This window comes from Nannospalax galili, unplaced genomic scaffold (genome assembly GCF_000622305.1).
Source record: "Nannospalax galili isolate Female #2095 unplaced genomic scaffold, S.galili_v1.0 scaffold77, whole genome shotgun sequence".
NCBI lineage: Eukaryota > Metazoa > Chordata > Mammalia > Rodentia > Spalacidae > Nannospalax > Nannospalax galili.
The window spans coordinates 2752710-2774812 of NW_008341457.1; the positions used below are offsets into that span (position 1 = coordinate 2752710).

General features: G+C 51.6%; 1 protein-coding gene across 10 annotated transcripts in view; it reads right to left on the reverse strand.

The window, feature by feature from the left end:
* The window catches only part of Dot1l (DOT1 like histone lysine methyltransferase), a 45418-nt gene extending 26096 nt beyond the window's left edge, over positions 1-19322 (reverse strand). For 2 of the 10 annotated variants that reach the window (XM_029565412.1, XM_029565413.1), the window contains exons 1-4: positions 18917-19319; positions 6506-6549; positions 3644-3718; positions 1433-1496 (exon numbers count right to left, since the gene is read on the reverse strand). In XM_029565412.1, coding sequence (XP_029421272.1) covers positions 1433-1496; positions 3644-3718; positions 6506-6549; positions 18917-18997 — 264 coding nt within the window. In that variant the 5' untranslated portion in view covers positions 18998-19319. Of the gene's footprint in view, positions 1-1432; positions 1497-3643; positions 3719-6251; positions 6407-6505; positions 6550-12182; positions 12319-18916 lie in introns of all 10 variants that reach the window. The other 8 variants (XM_029565414.1, XM_008837109.3, XM_029565417.1 and 5 more) reach the window with 7 other exon arrangements.
* Positions 19323-22103: the final 2781 nt, after the last annotated feature.

Genomic DNA, 22103 nt, shown 5'->3' on the forward strand with positions numbered 1-22103 from the left:
ATTATATTAAACCAGATGTGGAGGTGGAATACATCTTTTATCCCAGCACTTGGGAGGTAGAGGCAGGTGGATGTCTATGAGATAAAGCCCAGCCTAGTCTACATAGAAAGTTGCAGACCATCTGGGGCTAAATGAAAATCCTGTCCCAAAAAGAACCACCCCCCAAAAATTTACATTAAAACAAAAACGAGGCTGGGTGTGGCTCACTGGTAAGCACCTGGCATAGGCAAGGTGCACATATATGCTCCTAGAAGGGCCAAAGTGCACACACTCTTTGCCAGGATCTGCATGACCACTCCTTGCCAGTTAGGAGCACATTACCACTGAGGAGGTCAGTTTCTGACAGATATCTTCTGAGCCTCCTGATGTAAGCCCACCAACTAGGTCCCAGGTGTCCCCTCCTGCCTCCAAGCCACATGTGCCTACTCGAAGGACAAGCCTTGCAGGACCATCCCAGCAATAGCAGGTGAGGGAGGGCACTGGATTTCAAGTTCTAAGCCAGCCTGGGCTATACAATAGGACCTTGTCTCAAAAACAAGAATCAGGTGTGGTAGCACATGCCTTTAACCCCAGCACTTGGAGGCAGAGGCAGGTGGATCTCTATGAGATGGAGGCCAGCCTGGGCTACACAATGAGTTCCAGGCTAGCTGGGCTACAGGGAGACCCTGTCTCAAAAAAAAAAAAAAAATTTAAAAATAAAATCCACAGGGAGAAGAAAGCAGCCAGTTCTTGTCATCCCTGTCAGGCTCGCCCCTGAAAGCAGACCCTGGCAGACCTCTAGGCATTGTTCGGCTCACCCCTTTCATCTCATAGCCATGGACACTATATGGATGGCTAATAGCACTGGACAAGGTGTGACAGTGTAGGATGGCCCAGCTGAATGGGGGCACTGGAGGAAGATGTTCAGGATCATAGGCCCTGCTCAGCAGGGTGACTTACTCCGACTCCCCAAGCCAGCTCAGCTGCAGGGGCTGCAGTCACCCCAAGCCTCTCACTGTCCTACAGAGGGTCCTAATGTAGCTGGCTCAACTGGGATCCCTGTGGCCAGTAAGGGAGTTGATAGCTATCACCCATGCCCAGGAGGCCAGCCACTGAACAAAGGTGCATATACTATGGGCACCATAAGCAGTTCAGCAAAAAGACTTACAAGCCACCTTCATCAGCTTCCCCAAACAACACCATCCTTCACAAAGCCCTCCCTCTATCCACACCCCAAGATGGCTTGGCCTGTCAAAAGCCCCGATTCCAGGGATCCTGAGCCTTCTAAAAAGTTCACACCCTGCCCCACAGCAGCTGCACTCTGCTGTGCATGCCAGCTTGTCAGCTGAGGCAAGCAGGAGCTCTACACCATAATGTGAGCAGGCTGTCCCTGCAGCTGGTGGACCAGGCTAAGGACAGAGCTGTGAGCCAGCTACAATGCAGAGCTGCCTACCAGCTGATGGATGCTGTCGATGGCACGGTTGTACTTGTCACAAAGTCTCTGCATGCTCTCGAAGCTAGAAGGAAAGGAGGGGAGTCATCACTGGGCTTCATAGACCTAGAGCAAACTAATACCCCACCAGGGTCTCCCTGCTGAGGAAGTCCCTGGCCACACACCCAAGCCCAAGGGCAGCTTGGGTAGGTCTGGACTCAGGTGTCAAACTCAAGGTTAGATTGCCCAAGAAGTATCACAGTATTACTTAGGGACTTCAGGATCAATTCATATAAGACAGGGGGCTGGAGAAAGGGAGGGGCTCAGTGGCTAAAGCACTTGTCACACAAGCATGAGAGGCTAAGTTCAACTCCTTAGAACCCACATAACTCTAACACATCTGTGATCTCAGAGCACCTAAGGGCAGGATGGGAGGCATGGCCTGGCACAGGTGGTAAAGACAAGAGACATCTCAAACAAGGTAGAAAGCCCCAGGTTACCCTCTGACCTCCACACATGCAAGCCACTCACACATAGGCAGAAATAAAAAGGGAGAAGGACCCCAGGCCCTCACTCAGAAACCCACAGGAACCCAGCCAGGGCTCTGAGGTAGTTACAGAGGGTCAACACTGCCTGCAAAGTAGTGAAAGCCTAAGCCTTCCCTCCCTTCTGTACAGGCACTGTTCCTGTGGCATGGAGAGCTCTGGGGCTCTCCTAGAGAGTCACTATACGCACGCACACACGCACGCACGCACGCATGCACACAGAGCTTCTGTCCCATGTAAGGCAGGGTGCTGATTAAGAAGACCTGTCCTAGCTAGGCTTGGTGGCACACACCTTTAGTCCCAGCACTCGGGAGCCAGAGGCAGGCGGATCTCTGTGAGTTCCAGGCCAGTATGCTCTACATAGTGAGTTCCGGGACAGCTGGGGCTATAGGGAGACCCTGTCTCAAAAAGACAGAAAAAAAAGACCTGTTCAAACACATAGCAATATGGTGCCCGATCCCTGCCTGGTATGAATATGGACTTGGGTCTGGGTGTCTGACACCTTCCTGTCTACAGAAGTGGTCACTTAGACCAGTAGCCACAGGAAAGGAACATGGCTTCCCCCCAACAGCAGGCACCATGGAAAAAGCTAGAAAAGCAGAGTGTGGTGGTAGGGCATGCACAACTCTAGCCCCAGCTACTCGGGAGGCTGATGGAAGGAGCCCAGGAGTCTGAGGTCAGGAAGGTAATACAGCGAGGCCCATCTCCAAAGTCAATGGGATGACCACTTGTCTAGCACATGTCAGACCCTTGGGGGTCTAGCTTGGCAAAAGGAATATTTCTAGCAGTCTAAGAGCCCTGGATACAAACACACAGGGGCACTGAGTGGGGCACCCCAATTCCACAAAGACAGAACCTCCTGGCCCTGGTCTGTGTCTCTCACCATGCGCAAGGACATGTGCCTCCCTGGGCTGTGGGTCCTGGGAGGGCAATTTACACCCTAGTCCCTGCCTGCCCTGTATACCTCCTGACTGGCACTGCTCTGGCACAAGGGGGTACCCTTTCCTCATACCCAGGTGCCAGTTTGGGGCAGGAGATCTGAGACCAGGGGGCAGATCCAGGGTCACTGAGGCTGACCAGCATCCTGAGTCCTTCCTATAGGACGGTAAGGTCAGGGGTCAGGCAAAACACTGTAGGCACCAAGTCCTGACTTTGCAGTGGTCTGAGCTGCGGCCAGGAACAGAGCTGGAATGAAACTGGTTCAGAGTAGGAAGCGGGGCCCAGTTAGCCTTTCTCACAAGAAAACAAACCGGAGTCCAGGCAAGCATTCCATGTAGGCAGGCATTCCACAGCGGCAGGCATACCAGGGATACCTGCCTTCCCTTCTCCACCCACACTGTCCAGGAGGATAGTCTCTGAGCAGGCTAGGACTGGCTCCACTGAGCACCAGGCTTAGGTGAGACAGCTGGCAGAGTCCCTCAGCACAGAGCCAAAGGCAGACGCTGGCAGGCACGAGCTGCTATAAAAAGACCCGCTGCTCCCCACTTCCCCACCCTGGTAATTCCCATGTGTCAATCCCCATTTGCACAGTGTGGGGTTTCTAGTAACATCCTCAGTCTAGCCAGTTCAACACTTCAAACAGGGTCACAGCCATAAGGAGGCTCAGCATGGAGTAGAGGTGGTGGTGGGGGCAACTGTAGGGAAGTGGGCAGCTGTGGGAAAGCAGGAAGCCCGCTGACCTGCTCACCTTTTGGTATCGTAATCAATCAGTACATAATTCTCCATGGCCAGCTTGAGATCTGGAATTTCCTCACAGACCCACCTAAAATGAACAGCAACAAATGACTTGGGTACCCAAGCCCCAGTCTCACACCCAGAGTGTGCTCAAATCCCACTGTTAACTCCAGATGTGGGAGAGAAGACATACCCACAGCAAGTATGCTCCGGCTCACAAAGAGCCACTGAAAATTTACAGATTTTATGAGGTCAAAGTCGAACAGTATCAAAGCCTGGAAGAGAAACCAATTCATGCATTATAGCAAAAAGTAAAAAATTAGCAGGGCTGAGCATGGGGCCATATGCCTGCAATCCCAGCATGGGGGAGGGAATGCTTAAGGCAGAAGAGTTCCATGTTCTATGCCAGCCTGAGCTACATAATGGAACTTTATCCCAAAAAGCAAAGAGCCAGGCATAATGGCACACACCTTTGATTCCAGCACTTGGGGACAGAGGTAGGCAGATCTCTCTGAGATCAAGGCCAGCATGGTCTACACAGCAAGTTCTAGGCCCTGTCTCAAACAAAAACAAAACAACAAAAGAAAAGGCTGGCAAGATGGCTCAGCAGGTAAAAGGTCAAGTCTGACAACCTGAGTTCGGTCTTTGGGACTCCACTGAAGAGGCTACTCCCTGAAGTTGCCCTCCAACCTTGATACAAGTGCTGTGACCTATGCACAAAGACACACATCAGAGATACATAAATACAATGATAATTTTTTGGGGGGGAGGGAGGCTGGGCCTTGGTGGCATCCCAGCACTCAGGAAGCAGGAGGACCAAGAGGTTCAAGGTGATCCTCAGCCTACACAGTGTGGTCAAGACTAGTCTAGGTCTGGTACAGGAGACTCTGACTCAAAAATCCAAAAGGGGACTGAGGAACCAGCTCAGTGGTTAAGAGCACTGGCTGCTCTCCTATAGGTTCTCAGCACCCACATGTGGCTAACAATTATCCTTAATTACAGTTCCAGGGGATTCGACACCCTCTTTTGGCTTCCACAGGGATTGCATGCACATGGTGCACTTACATACATGCAACCAAACACAGGTATAAAAGAAAAAAATATGACAAAAGATTTGTACATGCAAGCTATGGAATAATATCCACAAGTCAAGGAAGCTGAAGAAGCATCAGGAGTCCAAGCCCTTGAACAGTGTCCCTCGGACGCCTGCACCCACTCCAGTTCCTCTACTTAACCCGTCCCTGTGGGCACACTAAGCCAATCTTTCTCCTCTGCATTCCTTTAAAGACTCATTTTTATTTACATGTGTTTCTGTTATCTGTCTGCCATGAACATGCAATGGCTGTAGTACATGTGCCACCAGGTCCAGCCTTGCTTTTCATTTTTATCACATGAACATGAGCATGATGGGGGGCAGACACATGCCATGTTGGATGTGGGTCCTCGCCTACCACCAAGATAGGGTATGGTAGTGTTGGCCAGGCTGGCTGACCCATAGGCTTTTGGAATTTGCCTGTCTGAGTTCCTTCTTTCACAGGAACATGTCACGGCATCCAGCTTTACCTGGATTCTAGAGATGTGAACTCAGGTCCTCACTCTTACTAGGCAAATGCTTTACCACTGAGGCTCTTCCCAGTCCCCTGCTTTTCAGGATTACTCTTTTTTTCTTTATTTTTATTCTATGTGTATGAATGTATTGCCTGCATGTGTGTAAGTGCACCCATATCGTGCAATGCCCATGGAGGTCAGAAGAGGGCATCAGAGCCCCTGGAATTGGAGTTAGGACAAGTGTTAGCCATTATGTGGGTCCTAGGAATCGAACCTGGGTCCTCTGCAAGAGCAGTCAGTGCCCTTAACTGCTAAGCCATCTCTTCAGCCTGTTCAGTGTTACTCTTTAACTGGTATAACCCAGTGGGTAGGCAAGCCCAGCTTGTTGGGGCCAAAAACCCAGGTTTTTGTACTAAAAACAGGTTATTACAATGATGTCACTGGGCATATTGGGCTGCACAGGAGACAAGTGTTGGGGGAGGGGCTGGGGTTCAGAAAATGACACCCAATATGGTATTTTGAGCAGCCAAGAGGCTCAACATCAAGGTCTCTCTCTGGCACAGGGTGGTCACTCCTAGAATTCTCCATTCTATCTGCCTTAGGTGAAGGGGACAGGGACACAGCCCCCTCCCCAGCCTCACCCAACCTTGAGTTGTCCCTGTCCCAAGGGGCTCTGCTCCTGCCCCTCGGCAAGCATCCTCCTCATCCTGAAAAAAGATGATTTCTGCTTTGGCTGCTCAGACCTTTTTTTTCCTTTAAATTATATGGGTGTGCACATATGCACACCTGTGTGGGATAGGGGGGCATGTAGCACAGAGTACATGTCTATGCCAGTAGGCTCTGTGCTCTGTGAGTTGTCATGGAACAGGCCTTATTCAGTGACATCAGATCTCAGTAGTCTTTCCTCAGCTCTCGCCGGGGTCACCTGCTCCTCCACCAGCACATAAAAGCTGGGATGCCAGACTAGGATGAGGCTAGTCAGCAAACCCAAAGGAGGGTTGATGATGAAGGGGAAACAGGGCGGAAGAACACCCTCAAAGCCCCGCCAGCCCAGGGTTTCCATCTCTTCGCACCGTGTGAGTATGAATCTCAAAGCTGGAAAGCAGGGAAAACAGCTGAAGTTTTCTCTGATGAGCACTGCACGGCAAGGTCTGTGCTCGGGACTCGCTGCTGCCCGTGGCCTTGCCACATCTGCTGAGGGCTCCACTGCCACTCCCTGAGGAGGCCCCTGTGAGCATGGGGATCAGGGCTGTGAACCCCAGAAACCAAGTCCTGATCCTGCCCACAGACCACACCTCATGCTAGGGCTCACGCAGGCCACACTCACCGGATGGTCTCAATGATTTCGTGCGCAGCATCATGGTGCTTATCCTAAGAGAAAACAGGTCACAGAGTTGGTCCCCAATGATACACAGTGACACCCACCCCTCTCCTGTGACACACTCCACAAACCTGCCCTCTTCTCCGCAGGATCCCCTGCCCCCCCACCTCCGCCCAACCACAGCACCTGTTGCCTCCCTGTACCACATGTGCTCCTCCAAGCTAGAGCCTGGCTTTGTGCTCTGCCTCCCTGCAAACAAACCCCAGGGGCAGGTTCAGGTAAGTCAGAGCCCCTCCAAGTCTTCATCCCCACCGATAAACTGGGAAACAGCCATCACAGCCACTAGGCAGTGTGTACACAAGGCCTCCCAGGCCCAGGACATGCCCCACCCAGCATCATTATCCAAGGCCAGACCTTACCCCTGAAGCACAAGACAGCACAAGGCTGTGGACCACAGACAGCAGGGTGCAAAGATGAGGAGGATGCGGATGTGTCTCCCATTCCCTGGACAGTGAGGCAAGCCCTGACCAGTGACCCTAGCAAGCGAGCCACCTTCACAGTCACCATACATCCTCCTGAGAGCATGCAGGACCCAGCCCCACCATGACGGCAGGCTGCAGGATGAGGAGGCCACAGGCCGCCCGCATTAACAATGGTACCATGCAAATGGCCATGCCTGGGCTTCCCAGAGCCCAGGCTCCTAGACCAGGAACTGGACTGGCAGAAGGCAGTCAGCACACCCATCTTTCCAGGTACTACAGTTGCCCACAACACTCATGTCCATGGCCATGTTCCCATCAGCCAGGACCTTCAAACACCCTATCCTGATTGCACAAAGCTCTGCTCTTCAGACACAGACTACAGGCCATGGGTGACAGGGAACACTCAATATAGCCCACACAGCCTCCCTGTGTACACCATGACCCTGTCTAGACAACGAGGTTTCCTCATGCACAGAGGCTTGTGGAGGTATGCCCCACAAGGCACAGGAAACTTCCAAGATTTGCAAGACTCCTACCCAAGAATAAACAAAAGGAGCACCTGCTATATCCCTAGTGACAGTCCCCATACTCCAGTGAGTAACCCCCAGTGACAGCTCCCACACTTCTGTGAGTGACCCCCCCAACGATTCAAGCAGACTGTGTGGGTCCCTTGCTTTAGTCTGTCTTTGGTGCCATCTGGTGTGAGCAGACAGAAGTCTCTCAGGACTCCCCAGGAAGCCACACAGCACTGAGTAGGACAGACAGGGCACCAGTTGCTGCACATCTCCCTGGCCACTGTGTAACAACATGGTCACTGGGGACCACACATACACTCAAATATGTGCACACATACATGTATGCATGTATACACACAGACACACACACACACGTTTCTGTGCTGTTTCTGCTGGAGCACATTAGTCTCCCTGCTCTCCCCAGGATGAGCCTGGTCCCAAGGTCACCACAGCCTCTCCTGCAAAATGCCTGGGAAAGACAGTGCACCCACCTGTAGCAGACAGAGCAGCCTGGACCCCTAATCACACCCTATGGTGGGCACCTACTCGTCTCATTCAGAAGGTCATAGGCTCTGGGGACAGGGCTCTTGTCCCAGGCAGTTCCCAAGGCTCTATGGCACCCACAGCTCTGGTCACCTAAAGCTTAAATGTCTGGAAAGGCCTAGGAAATGCCCAGCACTTGGAAGGCAGAGGGAGGACTGGCACAAGTTTGAGGCCAGTCTGGGCTACATAACACCCTGTCAAAATAAAGCCAGACCTGGTGGCACATATCTGTCACACCAGGACTCAAGGGTGTAGTCAGATGGATTCAAGCTCATTCAAGCTGCATGAAGTTCAAGTTAGCTGCGTGGGATACATTAGACACTATCTCAAAAAAAAAAACCAGAGAGAGAGAGAAAGGGAAGGGAAGGGGTCCTAGTTTGTTTCTCCATTGCTGTGACAAAACACTCGGACCAATACCAACTTGGGGAGGAAAGGGTTTATTAGGCATACATCTCACAGGTCGCACTTCATCAGGGAGCCCAAGGTATGAAAAGCACAGGCCATGGAGGAATGCTGCTTACTGGCTTGCTCCCCTGGCCCCTGCTCAGCCTGCTTTCTATGCAACACAGGCCCACTTGCCCAGGGGTGGCATCACCCACAGTGGGCTGGGCTCTCCCACATCACTCACCAAGATGTCCCTGAGACATGGCCACAGGCCAGTCCAATAGAGGCAATTCCCCAATTGAGGCTCCTCAACCCAAGGTGTATCAAGGTGACACTAAAGCTATCCAGCACAGAAGGGGAAGGGGAAGGGAGAGGGGGAGGGGGAAGAGAAAGGGAAAGGGAAAGGGAAGGGGGATGAGAATGAAAGAAGGAAGATACCACCTAGCCTGGCCTTACAGGTCCAGCCCTCAGCACCCAGGGTCTCATGTCCAGTGTCTCCACTGAGGGGCTGACCATGGCTCAGTAGCACAGCGCCAGCCTAGCACACGAGTCCCCAGGGTCCATGGAGCACTGGGGTAGAAAACCCAAGTTGGAAATGCATTGTGGCAGCCTTTGCGCCAGCACAGGGGCAACTCTGCAGTCAGCCTGCCCATGTGCTGGGGACAGCACTCAGGGCCCTGTTCAAGTGAGGCAAGCAGGACATGAGGCCCTGGTTTCTTGAGACTCGAGATCTCCTGCCCTCCATCTCCCAGGTGCTGGAAGGCCCTTCCAGACCTCTTACTAAAACCTGATTTCTCAGGACCAAGCTGCAAACACTGCTGGCCTGACTGACCACAGATAGCCCTGAGACACGCAGAGGAAGAGATCCAGTTCCTACTCAGCCGTGTCCACCCACTAGCAAGTCTCAGGCCTTTATGACAGGGACAGGCAGTCACTGGAGAAGGAAGGGCACAGGCCAGGAACCCAGGTTATGAACTGGCCTGGCCTCATACATGGATGGTCCCTATCTGTTGTCCACTGGTCACCACATCTTGTGCAGGTTTGAGAGCTCACCACTGAGGGGCTGACCCAGGCCTTCCCGGGTTTATTCAGGTTTGGACTTTTTGAGGCAGGGTCTCCCTGTAGCTCTAGCTGGTTTGGAACTCGCTATGCAGCCCAGGCTGGCCTCAATCTCACAGAGATTTGCCTGCCTCTGCCTCTTGAGTGCTGGGAGAACAGGCATGTACCACCACGTCCAGCTTCTTTCTAGTTTTTCAAGCAGGGTCTGTGTAGCTCAGGCTGGCTTCAAACTCATCTTTCTGCCACTGCCTCCTGAGCATGGGGGGGGGGGGGGGGGCGCAGTCACAGGCATGTGCCAGCACACCCAGCTTACCCCATCTCCTTTCCCTAAAGCAGCTCAGCTCTTCCACAAGAGGCCCAAGCAAGGGCTGGAGAGCTGGCTCAGCAGTTAAGAGGACTGGTTGCTTTTGCAGAGGACTCAGGTTCAGTTCCTAGCACTCACATGGCGGCTAACAACTGTCCATAATTCCAGTTCCAGAGGATCCAATGCCCTCTTCAGACCTCTGCGAGTATTGCACAACACATGGGCACTTACACACATGAAGGTAGTACACTCATACACATTAAAAAAATAAAAAAACAAACAACAAAGAAACACACCCAAGCAATGAGTGCACCCAGTTTCTCTGTCCCACTTTCCCTATTCTGGGATTTACAGAAAATTTTCCTTGTTGAATATACCTAAGCTGCCTCTTATCTGTATGTGTCCAACTCTGAACCCTCTTTCTCGTCCTGGAATCACTGTGTCCTGATGCTTTCCTACATATGCATAGCTCCCATAGGGCAAAACCTGCTGATCTGGCAACAGAGAGATGAACCACAGGTAATGACAGAGCAGTAAAAGAAGTGTTAGTCTGTCACAGAAGCAGAAAATGGTGGATCTCTGTGACATCCGGGGTTACAATAAGACTCATTTCAAAAAACAAACAAGTGGGGGGGGGCGTGCCTTTAATCCTAGCACTGGGAGGCAGAGGCAGGTGAATCTCTGTTGAGTTCAAGGCCAGACTGGTCTACAAAGCAAGTTCCAGGCCAGGTGGAGATACCCTTCTCAAAAAGACCAAACAAAACAAAACTAAACAAAAACGGTATTAGAGCAGCCCACTGAGCCCACTGTGTGGTATATGTCTCTCACCCCAGCACTTGGGAAGTGGGGGCAGCACATCTGAGGTCAGCCTGGGTTACATGAGACTCTGTCTTAAAATTTAAAAAAATAAAGAGGGCTGGTGAGATGGCTCAGCAGGAGAATGTGCTTTCCACCAAGCCTGACAATGTGGGCTCACTCCTTGGGACCTACATGGCAGAAGGAGGGGGACAACTTTTAAGGCCAGGTATGATGGTGCACACCTTTAATCCCAGACAAAGGCAGATCTCTCTGAGATCAAGGCCAGCCTGTCCAGTCAGAGCTACATAGTGAGACCCTGTCTGTCTAGTCAGTCTCTCTCTCTCTCTCACACACACACAAACACACACACACACACACACACACACACACACACACACACACAAACACAGAGCTGTTATGCAGAGCCACACACACACACACACACACACACACACACACACACACAAACACAGAGCTGTTATGCAGTCCCCCAATGATAGCACACTGGGAGTTGAAGAGCAGGCCACAATGTTGCACCAAGCCCTCTCCTGGATCAGCTCTCGAGGATACTTGATACTCAGATCACACACAGCCGAGATCAACACAGCCAAGCAGCCACTGGCCGCCGCCACTCGGCACCAGCTCTGGTCCATTCAAAACAAAGCCATAGCTAAGCATGCTGCCAGCCAGCCCTCCACCATCCCAGCTCACACTGTGACCAGGAGAACCCTGAAGCCAGGAGAGGCAGGGCCATGACCAAGGATTCACTAAAGGAATCAGTGTTCCCATACCAGCCCCGGTGTCGTGTAGGAAACACAATGCTGCCAGGGATCCCCTCTGATTCCTGAGGGAAAATTGAAGGTAGGGTCTTAAAGAGAAGCCTGGAGGCTGGCCAGGACAGGACTAGACATGAACCATGCTGACCTGAGCAGGAGCAGCATGGAAGCCCCTGGCAGCAGGTAGCCAGCTCAGTCAGATGTGTGGCAGCCAGTGAGTGGACAGGAAGGAAAGCCCTAGTAGAGGCCATGCAGAGCCATGGGCCTATGACATGTAAACATCAGTCTGATGCACACCATATTCCAGATTTAATTAAGTGCATGCACACACACATAGGAATATACAGGCATGTACGTACACACAAAGAAAACTCAGTCCATAACTTTTCTGCTAGTTGTGGTCTCCTTGTGCTGCCCTGGTTGGCCTTGAACTCTGGGCTCCAGCAGCTGTCCACCCCAGCCATCCCCCCAGGCTTCCCAGCAGCTGGGGCCATAAGTACCATCTCCACACCCAGCCTGGAGAGTGCTGTTTTTAAACTTGACCCTGATCCCAAAGTCCATACAGGCCCAGGAGCCTGGTCCAGCTCCAGCCAACACCTCACAACATAGATCAGGTGGCCTCCTGGCAGGCTGCCTTCCTGAAGGGAGGAGGCATGCAGAAAGGGGACTCAAGAGTCCACAGGACAGTGTCCTTGCTTAGCTACACAGACAGGGCTGAGGCCAAAGACAGCTAAGGTTCCTCAAGTCCATCCATAGCAACCGCCCATCTGTGCCCACCTGGCCAGAGAGCTCTGAGGTCTTCAAAGAGCACTGAACACCTACCAGGAGGCCACTATCCACTTAACAGGTAGGACATCCAACAGGTGACTGCACGCTCAGCACCAGGACACCACCCAGCTTGCAGGCCCCTCTTAAGAGTGTGAGGGAAGGGGGCCACACTATGGAACTCTGCCAGGGTCTGAAACACAGACAGCAGCATGATCCATCTTGTGCACCTGCAAACTACCTGGGGCAGGGGCTTCAGAAATGGCTCAGTGGTAAACCATCATAAGGACCTAAGTTCGGACCCTAGCACCCACAGAATAAGCTAGGAGTCCCCACAACCGCCTGTCCAGGTACTGAGGGGGGCCAAACAGGACACTGCTGGGGCTTGCTGGCATCCAGCCTAACTGAGAAGGATCTAGCCTGAGGTTCAGGGAGATATGCTGTCTCTAAGAAACAGGAGGTATGTGACACTTTCCTGCCTCCACACTTAAGGAGCTGAGCGTGCGTGCACACACATACACACACACACACCTTTTAAAATTTTACCTAGGGGGCGGAGAGCTGGCTCAGTAGTTAAAGGTACTGGCTGCTCTTGCAGAAGCCCTGGGTTCAGTTCTCAGCACCCACATGGCAGCTAAAATCCATCAATAACTCCAGTTCCAGGGTGTTCGACACCCTCTTCTGGCCTTCTTGGGCACTGTACGACATGGGTGTACTTAACATACATGCAAGCAATACACTCACTCATACACAGAAAATAAAAATAACAAATAAAAAGACATTTAAAAAAAATAAAAATAAGCCAGGCGTGGTGGCACATGCCTTTAATCCCAGCACTCAGGAGGCAGAAGCAGGCAGAGCTCTGTGAGTTTAAGGCCAGCCTGGTCTACGTAGCAAGTTCCAGGCTAGCTGGGGCTACAAGGAGACCCTGTCTCAAAAAAGACCAATAAATAAATAAATGAATAATAAAAAAGGAAAAGCTACAACTGTAGTTCACTTGTCCAGCATGCACGAAGCCCTGGGTTCATCCCCTGCACCTCATAACCAGGTGTGGTGGTGCATGTCTGTGATCCCAGCACTCCATTTGAGGAGGAGGCAGAAGGAACAGGAGCTCAGGGCCAGCATGGGCTATATGAGACCATGTCTGTTTTTTTTGTTTTTTTTTTTCCCAGAGCTGAGGACTGAACCGAGGTCCTTACGCTTGCTAGGCAAGCACTCTACCACTGAGCTAAATCCCTAACCCTGAGACCATGTCTTAGAGAGATAGGAGAGGGAATGAGTGCTAATGACCACAGCTCTGGCCTAGACTACCCTGCCTATACCCTTGGGCTGCTTTGTCCAGTCATTTATCCAGAAAGACAAGGCTGCTCCTACTTTCTCAGCTCTAGTCAGTGCCCCACAGAGCAGGCACCCTGACTTTGCATCAAACACATGAAGCAGAATGACTGATGCTCTACAGAGCCAGGACAGGTTTTTGGAAAGATTCAGCAACCCAGTTCACGTTCCTAAGTATCCTAGGAAATGATGACAAGGCCACCCCAACAAATAGAACACCTAGTCACACTCAAGACAACAGCACAGCAGTTCTGTGCCCATGACTTTCAGGCAAGGCCCAAGATATCTTTCTGTGCCGCACTGACACCCAGGGTCCACCCAGTGCACTGAACTCCCCTTCCCCAGTGTGGCAGCCACAAATGTCCCCAGTCACCACCAAGTGTCTGCTGGGGGCAGAAGCCCCCATGAGAAAGGCTGGTTATTCGTTAAACAGGCAGAAATGGTGGCTTCTGGTGGTGCCCCACTAAGCCCCAGCCACCCACCATGGAGTCCTGTGCACTATAGGAGGTCCCAGGGAGAGGTGTCTAACCTGGGACTGAGCACTGCAAAACTGGGAACATGAGATCCCACAAGTGTGGGAATCTACAGTCACCCCCCCCCCAAAAAATCTAACTTGAAACCAGGTGTGAGAATTCATGGCACTTGGGAGGTTGAAGCAGGACTGCTGCAACTTTGAGGCCAGTCTAAACTTCCAAGGAAGTGCCGAAACCATCTTTAAAAAAAGTTCAAGCCGGACGTGGTGGCACACGCCTTTAGTCCCAGCACTCAGGAGGCAGAGGCAGGCAGATCTCTTTGAGTTCAAGGCCAGCCTGGTCCATATAGTGAGTTCCAGGACAGCTGGGGCTACAGGGAGACCCTGTGTCTCAAAACAAAAACAAAACAAAACAAAAAAAGACCAAAAACAAAAATTATTTTATGTAGCCGGGCATGGTGGCGCACGCCTTTAGTCCCAGCACTCAGGAGGCAGAGGCAGGCAGATCTCTTTGAGTTCAAGGCCAGCCTGGTCCATATAGTGAGTTCCAGGACAGCTGGGGCTACAGGGAGACCCTGTCTCAAAAAAGACAAAATAAAAAAAGCTCATTAGGGGGCTGGAGAGGTGGCTCAGTGGTTAAGAACACTGGGTGTTCTTGCAGAAGACCCAGGTTCGTATCCCAGCACCCACATGGGAGCTAACAACTGTCCATAACTCCAGTCACAGGGATCTGACAGCCTCTTCTGACCCCCCGAGGGCATTGCACAACAAAGGCGCACTTACCTACATGCATGCAATACACGCATACACATAAAATAAAAATAATAGATAGAAATTTAAAAAATAAAAATAAATTTAAAAAGTCCATTAAAGCTGGGCATGGTGGCACACGCCTATATTCCCAGCACTTGGGAGGCCAAGGCAGGTAGATCTCTGTGAGTTCAAGGCCAGCCTGGTCTACATAGTGAGTTCCAGGCCAGCTGGGGCTACAGGGAGATCAGACCCTGTTTCAAAAAAACACCCCCCCCCAAAAAAGTTCATTAAATAAATAAACACTTGTAATTTGAGCTGGGTATGGTGGTGCAGGCCAGTCTGGTCTACATATGTAGCAAGCTCCAGGCCAGCTGGGACAACAGGGAGACGTGTCTCAAAAAACCAAAATAATAAATAATAAAAAGTACTTGAATAAGGACAACACTTATGGGAAGAAACTGAGTTGGGGGTTCCCCACCAGTCCCCCAGTTTCCAGGCTCCTCCCTCCTGTGTTCTACCCATGAAGGACTCTAAACAGCTTGAATTCTCTTGAGAGACAAGCACCAAGCCAGTGTCTCAGCCTGCCCAACACAGGGAGGCTGCTGTCACAGTCCCAGTAGAGCAGGTCCTTGGCCCACACAGGCAGCTAAGGGACTGCTAGCCACCAAGTGAGTGAACACAGGATAACAGGGACATTCATCCTCAGGACAGCAGCAGAAAATACCTGTGAGTCACACGGGCACCCACGAGGCTCCTACTCATCAGAGGGGACATGTGGGTGGAGGCTGAGTCACCTACAGGAAGGCCACTCTCAAGTCTGTTCCCCGAGCCTATCTATCCGGCAAGCAGTTAGAAATAGCACCTGTGCCTTCCTTCCAGCATGGACCACTGCAGAGTGCTATAAGGTCACCAGGCTGCCCTACACTACTTTGTGGGGGCCATGTGCCTTCTTCCCCTCCCACCTGCCAGAAACTCAAACCTGGTCCCCAATCTGGGCATGTCTGAGCATGACAGACAGCCTTGCTCTAACAGGCCACCCACACCTGCCCAGACCACACTGGCAGCCCTCCCTCCAGGACCTCACTGAAGGACCCTCAAAGTGGGTGCTGTGGCTCCTGTAACCCACCTGCCTTGCTCCATGCCTTCTAGAACCTAGGAATGAAGGACACCATTCTGTCCTCAAAGACTCTAGGGACTGCAAGGGGATTCTATAGGTTTCTATGGGTTTTCTGCCAGACATGGCAGCACAAACCTGTCACCCTGGCACTCTGAGGGGAAGCAGAGGATAAGGGCCAGCCTGGGCTATGCAAATTCTCTATTTAGCCAAAGCTGGTCTTATGTTCCCAATCCTCCAGCTCTGCCTCCAGACTACTGGGACAGGGCTAGAGCCCCCAGAAGCAGGTCCCCTCCAAGGCACCCAGAGCTAGGGGGCACTGTGAGGCTATGTGCTAGTTGATGCCCACCTACTGGCCCTTGGATGAAAGCACGTGACAGTCACAGCAAGAAAGGGCCTGCAGATGACAGGAGTGGGCAGCAATAACCCTGCCACATGACATCCATGGCAGCACTGGTCACCACTCCCGCCATTCTCAACTGATGACCTGATTCACAGGAGGCAGGGACCTGACCACTGTCACTGGGTCACCTTTCATCTTAGTTCCTGGGAACAGGCCAGAGGCTGGCAGCACTACTCCACAGGGGCACAAACAGGGGCACCCACACAAGGGCACCCAAAAGGGACAGACACACACAGGGACAGATACACATAGGAACAGATACACACAGAGGCACCCACAAAGGGTCACCCATACAGGGCCACTGACACAAGGACAGTTACACAGGGACAGCCATATGGGGTACTAACACAGGGGCACCCACACAGGGTCACTGATACAAGGGCACCCACACAGGGACACCGACACGGAGCTGCAGTGGATTTTTGAGCCCTTCACACAATTTTGGGGCTGGGGACTAGCAATGGTCCACACAGACCCCGCAGCGGGGCCCCTAAGGTCCTCCCACAGTGACCACAGTGTGAATCAGGCAGGTGTGTGGCACCCATACACTCTAATCCTCTTGCAGCTGGGGCCAGATGTGGTGCAGCTCTGCCATCCCAGCATTCAAGAGGCAAAGGCAGCACAGCATTCAAGTGGCCAGCCTCAGCAACATAGCAAGACCAAAGGAAAAAGTGCAACAGCCCTGTGTCCCTCCAGATAATGAATAGGTCACCAAACTGGCCCATTCATTGCCCAAAGGCTGTCCCCAGGCGAAAACAAGAAGTGGGAGCAACCTGAACCCGCTGCCAGCATGTTGCACCCCAGTCACCATGTGCATAGTCAACACGCCAGAACCAAAGCCACATGCTGTAGAGTCAGTCATTCACTGGACTTTCTGGAAAAATCTGCCAGCATAAGACAGACTGGGGGACTGAGACACAGTGCAAGGGAGTGGGGATAAGGGTAGCTGGGAATGCTCTGCATCTCAACTATGACAGTGACAGTGGTCCTGACACCCAACACAGTGGTCACAACTCACAGAACTGTATCCTGGAAAGAACGACACCCCTTGACAAAGAGAAGATAGATGGAAATTCAACCAGAACCTCCTGTGCTATTAGGATGAGTATATAACAGGCTGGCAGGAGTGTCACTGTGAGATTGAGGCCAGCCTGGTCTACACAGTGAGTTTCAGGCCAGCTGGGGCTACAGGGAGCCCCTGACTCAAATAAACAAAAAATGAAACAAACAAACAAAAAAATCCCATGGACACAAGGCCGGACACCAGACACTGACCTCCTCAGCCCCAGACTTTCAGAACCCTGTACACATGCCTGTCATTTGCTAATAGCCACTAAGATTGGGGAATAATATCCCCAACTTTTTTTTTTTTTTTTTTTTTTTTTTTTTTTTTTTTTAGCTGTAGCCCCAGCTGGCCTGGAACTCACTATGTAGACCAGGCTGGCCTTGAACTCACAGAGATCCTGCCTCTGCCTCCCAAGTGCTGAGATTAAAGGTGCACCCACCATGCCTGGCAACATCCATCCCCACCTTTTAAGTGTCTCATCAGCCCTGCCAACCAAATAAGGAGACAGCCTCCCCAATTTCCAGCTATGTCACCAACAGAAGGGGACAACCTTCCCAACGTCTCAGGGTCCTTCCAGACATGCCACCAACATGAGGGGACAAATTCAACTTCCCATGGCTCCTTCAGAACTGTCTACCAACATGAAGGGACACGAGGGGACAACATGAGGGGATGTGAGAAACAACATGAGGGGACACCATGACGGGATGAAAGGGGACACCATGAGGGACATGAAGGGACAACATGAGGGGATGTAAGGGGACACCATGAAGGGACAGCAGGGGACATGAGGGGACAACATGAGGGGATAAGGGGGCAATATGAAGGGATGTAAGGGGACACTATGAAGGGACATGAAAGGACATAAGGGGACAACATGAGGGGACACATGAGTGGCAACATGAGGGGATACATGCGGGACAGCATGAGGGGACACAAGGGACAGCATGAGGAGACAACATGAGGGGACAAGATGAGGGGATGTAAGGGGGCACCATGAAGGGCCATGAAAGAACATGAGGAGACAACATGAGGGGCAACATGAGGGGACAACATGAGGGGACATGAGGGACAACATGAGGGGACAACGTGGGAACATGAGGGGATGAGGGGACAACATGAGGGGTCATGAGGGGATGAGGGGACAGCATGAAGGGACATGAGGGACAACATGAGAGGACACATGAGGAGACATGAGGGGCAACATGAGAGGACAACATGAGAAGACATGAGGGGGCAACATGAGGGAACATGAGGGGATGAGGGGACAACATGAGGGGACATGAGGGGATGAGGGGACAACATGAAAGGACATGAGGGGACATTAAGGACAACATGAGGGAACAACATGAGAGACAACATAAGGGGACATGAGGGGTTAACAAGAGGAACAACATGAAGGAACGTGAGGAGACGTGAGGGGACATGAGGCGACAGGAGCGATCTTCCCTCCCCGTCCCTCGGGCGGCCCCGCAGATCGCGCAAGCCTCAGGGTGGCGACGGCCGCGACACAGCGAAGCCGGCGACAGCGCGACAGGCCTCCCGCGGGCAACGGCGACACGGTGCGGGCCGGGAACGGCCGGGTCAACTGCCACCCCGGAACCCCGCGACCCCCGCGTCGCCGCCCTCGCCCCGCCGCGACACTTACGTAGACCGGCAGCGGCCAGGGGTAGACGGCGGGCTCGGCACCCACGGGCGACTTGAGCCTCAGCTCCAGCTTCTCGCCCATGTCGGCGCGTGCGGCCGCACCATGCTAGGCGGGCGGTTGGGGGAGGGGCGGGGCCGCGGCGGGAGGCCGGGCGGGCGGGAGGCTGGCGGACGAGGACCGAACGCCGACGACTGAGAGCCCGGCGTGCTCCTCGGCCGCCGCTCCCGGGCAGCCCCCGGTTCCCCTCTTTGTAGGAGTCACAGGCCCGGGGAGTATAGCGCCACCGCCATCTTGGGCCGGCGTGAGGAGAAGGCACAATGAGCCGGGGGTCGGGCGGAACCACTGTGCGCGCGCGCGCGGGGGAGGCCGGGTGCCAAGAGGCGGTGCACGCTCGAGCCTCCGCCCGCCTGACCGCGTGCACCACCCCTCAGACGCCACGCCCCCTTGGACTCGCCCGCCTCCAACGGACTGACGCATGCACGCCAGCCAAAGAGCTCTCTCGTCCTCGCTTGCCCTGTACTCCCCCGCCGGCCGGAAGCGGGGACCCGGGGAAACCCTTCCGACTTAAAAAAAAAAAAAAAAAAAATACCGAGACTGGAGTTCAAGTCCGACACTCACAGGTTCGCTTTTTTTTCTTTATTCGCTTGTGTCTTCTTTCTTCTTTTCCCTTTTTCTTTTTCATTTTTAAAATTTTCTTTTTTTTTCATTTTTGCTTTTTTCCATTTTTTTCTTTTTATTTTTCTTCTTTTTATTTTATTTTTTTGGTCTTTTTCAGACAGGGTCTCCCTGTAGCCCCAGCTGTTCTGGAACTCACTATGTAGACCATGTTGGCCTTGAACTCACAGACATCTGCCTGCCTCTACCTCCCAAGTGCTGGGATTAAAGGCGTGTGCTACCATGCCCAGCTTTTTTTCCTACTCTTTACACAGGCTCCCTTAACAAAGCTATATGTTTATGGCTGGTACCTATAATCTAAGCATGTGGGAAGTTGAGGCAAGATGATTGAGAGTTTGAGGCCTACATGGGCTACAAAATGAGACCATACCAGATTTTAAAAAAGGACTGGAGGGGCTGGAGAGATGGCTCAGCAGTTAAGAACACTGCTCTTGCAGAGAACTCAGGTTCAGTTCCCAGCACCCACATGATGGCTAAAAACTAACTCCAGTTACAGTGGGATATGATGCCTTCTGGCTTCTCTGTGTGTGTGTGTGTGTGTGTGTGTGTGTGTGTGTGTGTGTGTGAACACACATGCAGGCACAGGGGCATACACAAAGAAATAACAATACATCTTTAAAAAAAAAAAAAAAAACAGCCAGGCATGGTAGTGCATGCCTTTAATCATAGCACTTGGGAGACAGAGGCAGGCAGATCTTTGAGATCCTGGCCAGCCTGGTCTCCGTAACAAATTCTAGGCCAGCTGTGACTACAGGGAGACTCTATCTCAAAAAACCAAAAAATTTTTAATTTAATTTAATTTAAAAAATTTGTAAATAGAGCAAGCCAGGCATGGAGGCACACGGAGGGGAGGGGGGGCAGGGGGGCAGAAGCAGGCAGATTTTTGTTAGATCCAGGCAAGCCTGAGCTACATAGTGAGTTTTAGGCCAGCCAGGACTGCATAATGAGACTGAAAAAAAGAAAATTGAGTTTGAGCCACTCATCTCTGAAGCTTATTTAGAAAGGGACAAAACTAAATTGTTATCTGACCTTCCCAGAAATCCCCAAAGAAAGAGAAACAGAGAGAAGCCAAATTTCCCCCACCTTCCTGTTCCAATGTTTCTGATACTGAAATTCCCTTACCAGTAATCCTTCTAGAAGAAAGTTACCTCCCAGCAAGCCAATGCCAGCCCATCAGCTATTTCTGTGCAGTTCTTTCCATGGTTGAAGAAAGAAATCTGATCTAGGCACAGTGTTTCAGGTCCTCATTCCTGCAATTACTGGGCTAAAGGACAAGAAAATAAATTAGAAGCCAGCTTGTGCTGCCCAGTGGGTTCCAGGACTTCATGAGCAATTTAGAGATCCTGTCTCAGAATTAAAATGAAAGAGGGAGGAGCCAAGTGGTGGCACACCCTTTAATCCCAGAGGAAAGACAAGTGGATCTCTGAGAGATGGAGACCAGCTTGATCTACATAGAGAGTTCCAAGCCAGCTGGGGCTACAGGGAGACCCTGTTTAAAAAACTGGTCCACATCTTTAATCCCAGCCCATGAGAGGCAGAGAGGCAGGCAGGTCTCTTTAAGATTGTAGCCAGCAGTTAAGAGCACTGGCTACTCTTAGGTCCTGGGTTTGGTTCCCCGCACCCACATGGTGGCTAACAAGCACAGGTTACTCCAATTCCAGGGAATCCAAAGCCCTCTTTTGGCCTCTGTGGGCATTGCACACATGAGTGCACTTAACATACAAGCAAAACACTCATAAAAGAAAAATAAATAAAATTAGCCAGGTGTGGTGGCACAGGCCTTTGATCCCAGTACTGGGAGGAGGATCTCTGTGAGTTCAAGGCAAGCCTGGTCTACATACTGAGTCCCTGGCCAGCAGGGACTACAGGGAGACCCCTGTCCCAAAAAAGACATTTATTAAATTAAAATTAAATAAATTTATTGTTTTTTAATTATTTAAAGACAAATTTTTTTAATTTGTTTCTATTTTTATTTTATTTATTATTTTTATGTGTATGTGTGTATTGCCTGCATGTAGATAAGTGCACCCATGTCGTGCAATGCCCGCAGAAGTCGGAGATCCCCTGGGACTGGAGTTACGGACAGTTGTTAGCTGCCATGTGGGTGCTGGGATTTGAACCCGGGTCTTCTGCCAGAACAACCCGAGTTCTTAACCGTTGAGCCATCTCTCCAGCCCCATAAATAAATAAATTTTAAAAATTAAAAAGAAAAAGACAAGGTTCAGTTCAGTAATAGTGCAACGGGCAGAGACTGATGAAGCTGAGTGGGGCTTGATGGGACACCAGTGTGTTAGATTTTTTTTTTGGTCTTTTTGAGACAGGGTCTGTTAGGGTCTGTGACTCGGTGGGTCTCTTCTGGAGAACAAATGCACGAGTATGGAGATGCAAAAATCAAGCAGAGTTTTATTAAACAAGCTAGCTGGGGCCGACCGTCCTTCCAAGACACGCAGGTCTGGTTAGAGCGATCAACCCTGAGGCAATTTCAGGTAAAGATTATATAGGCTCCCACAAC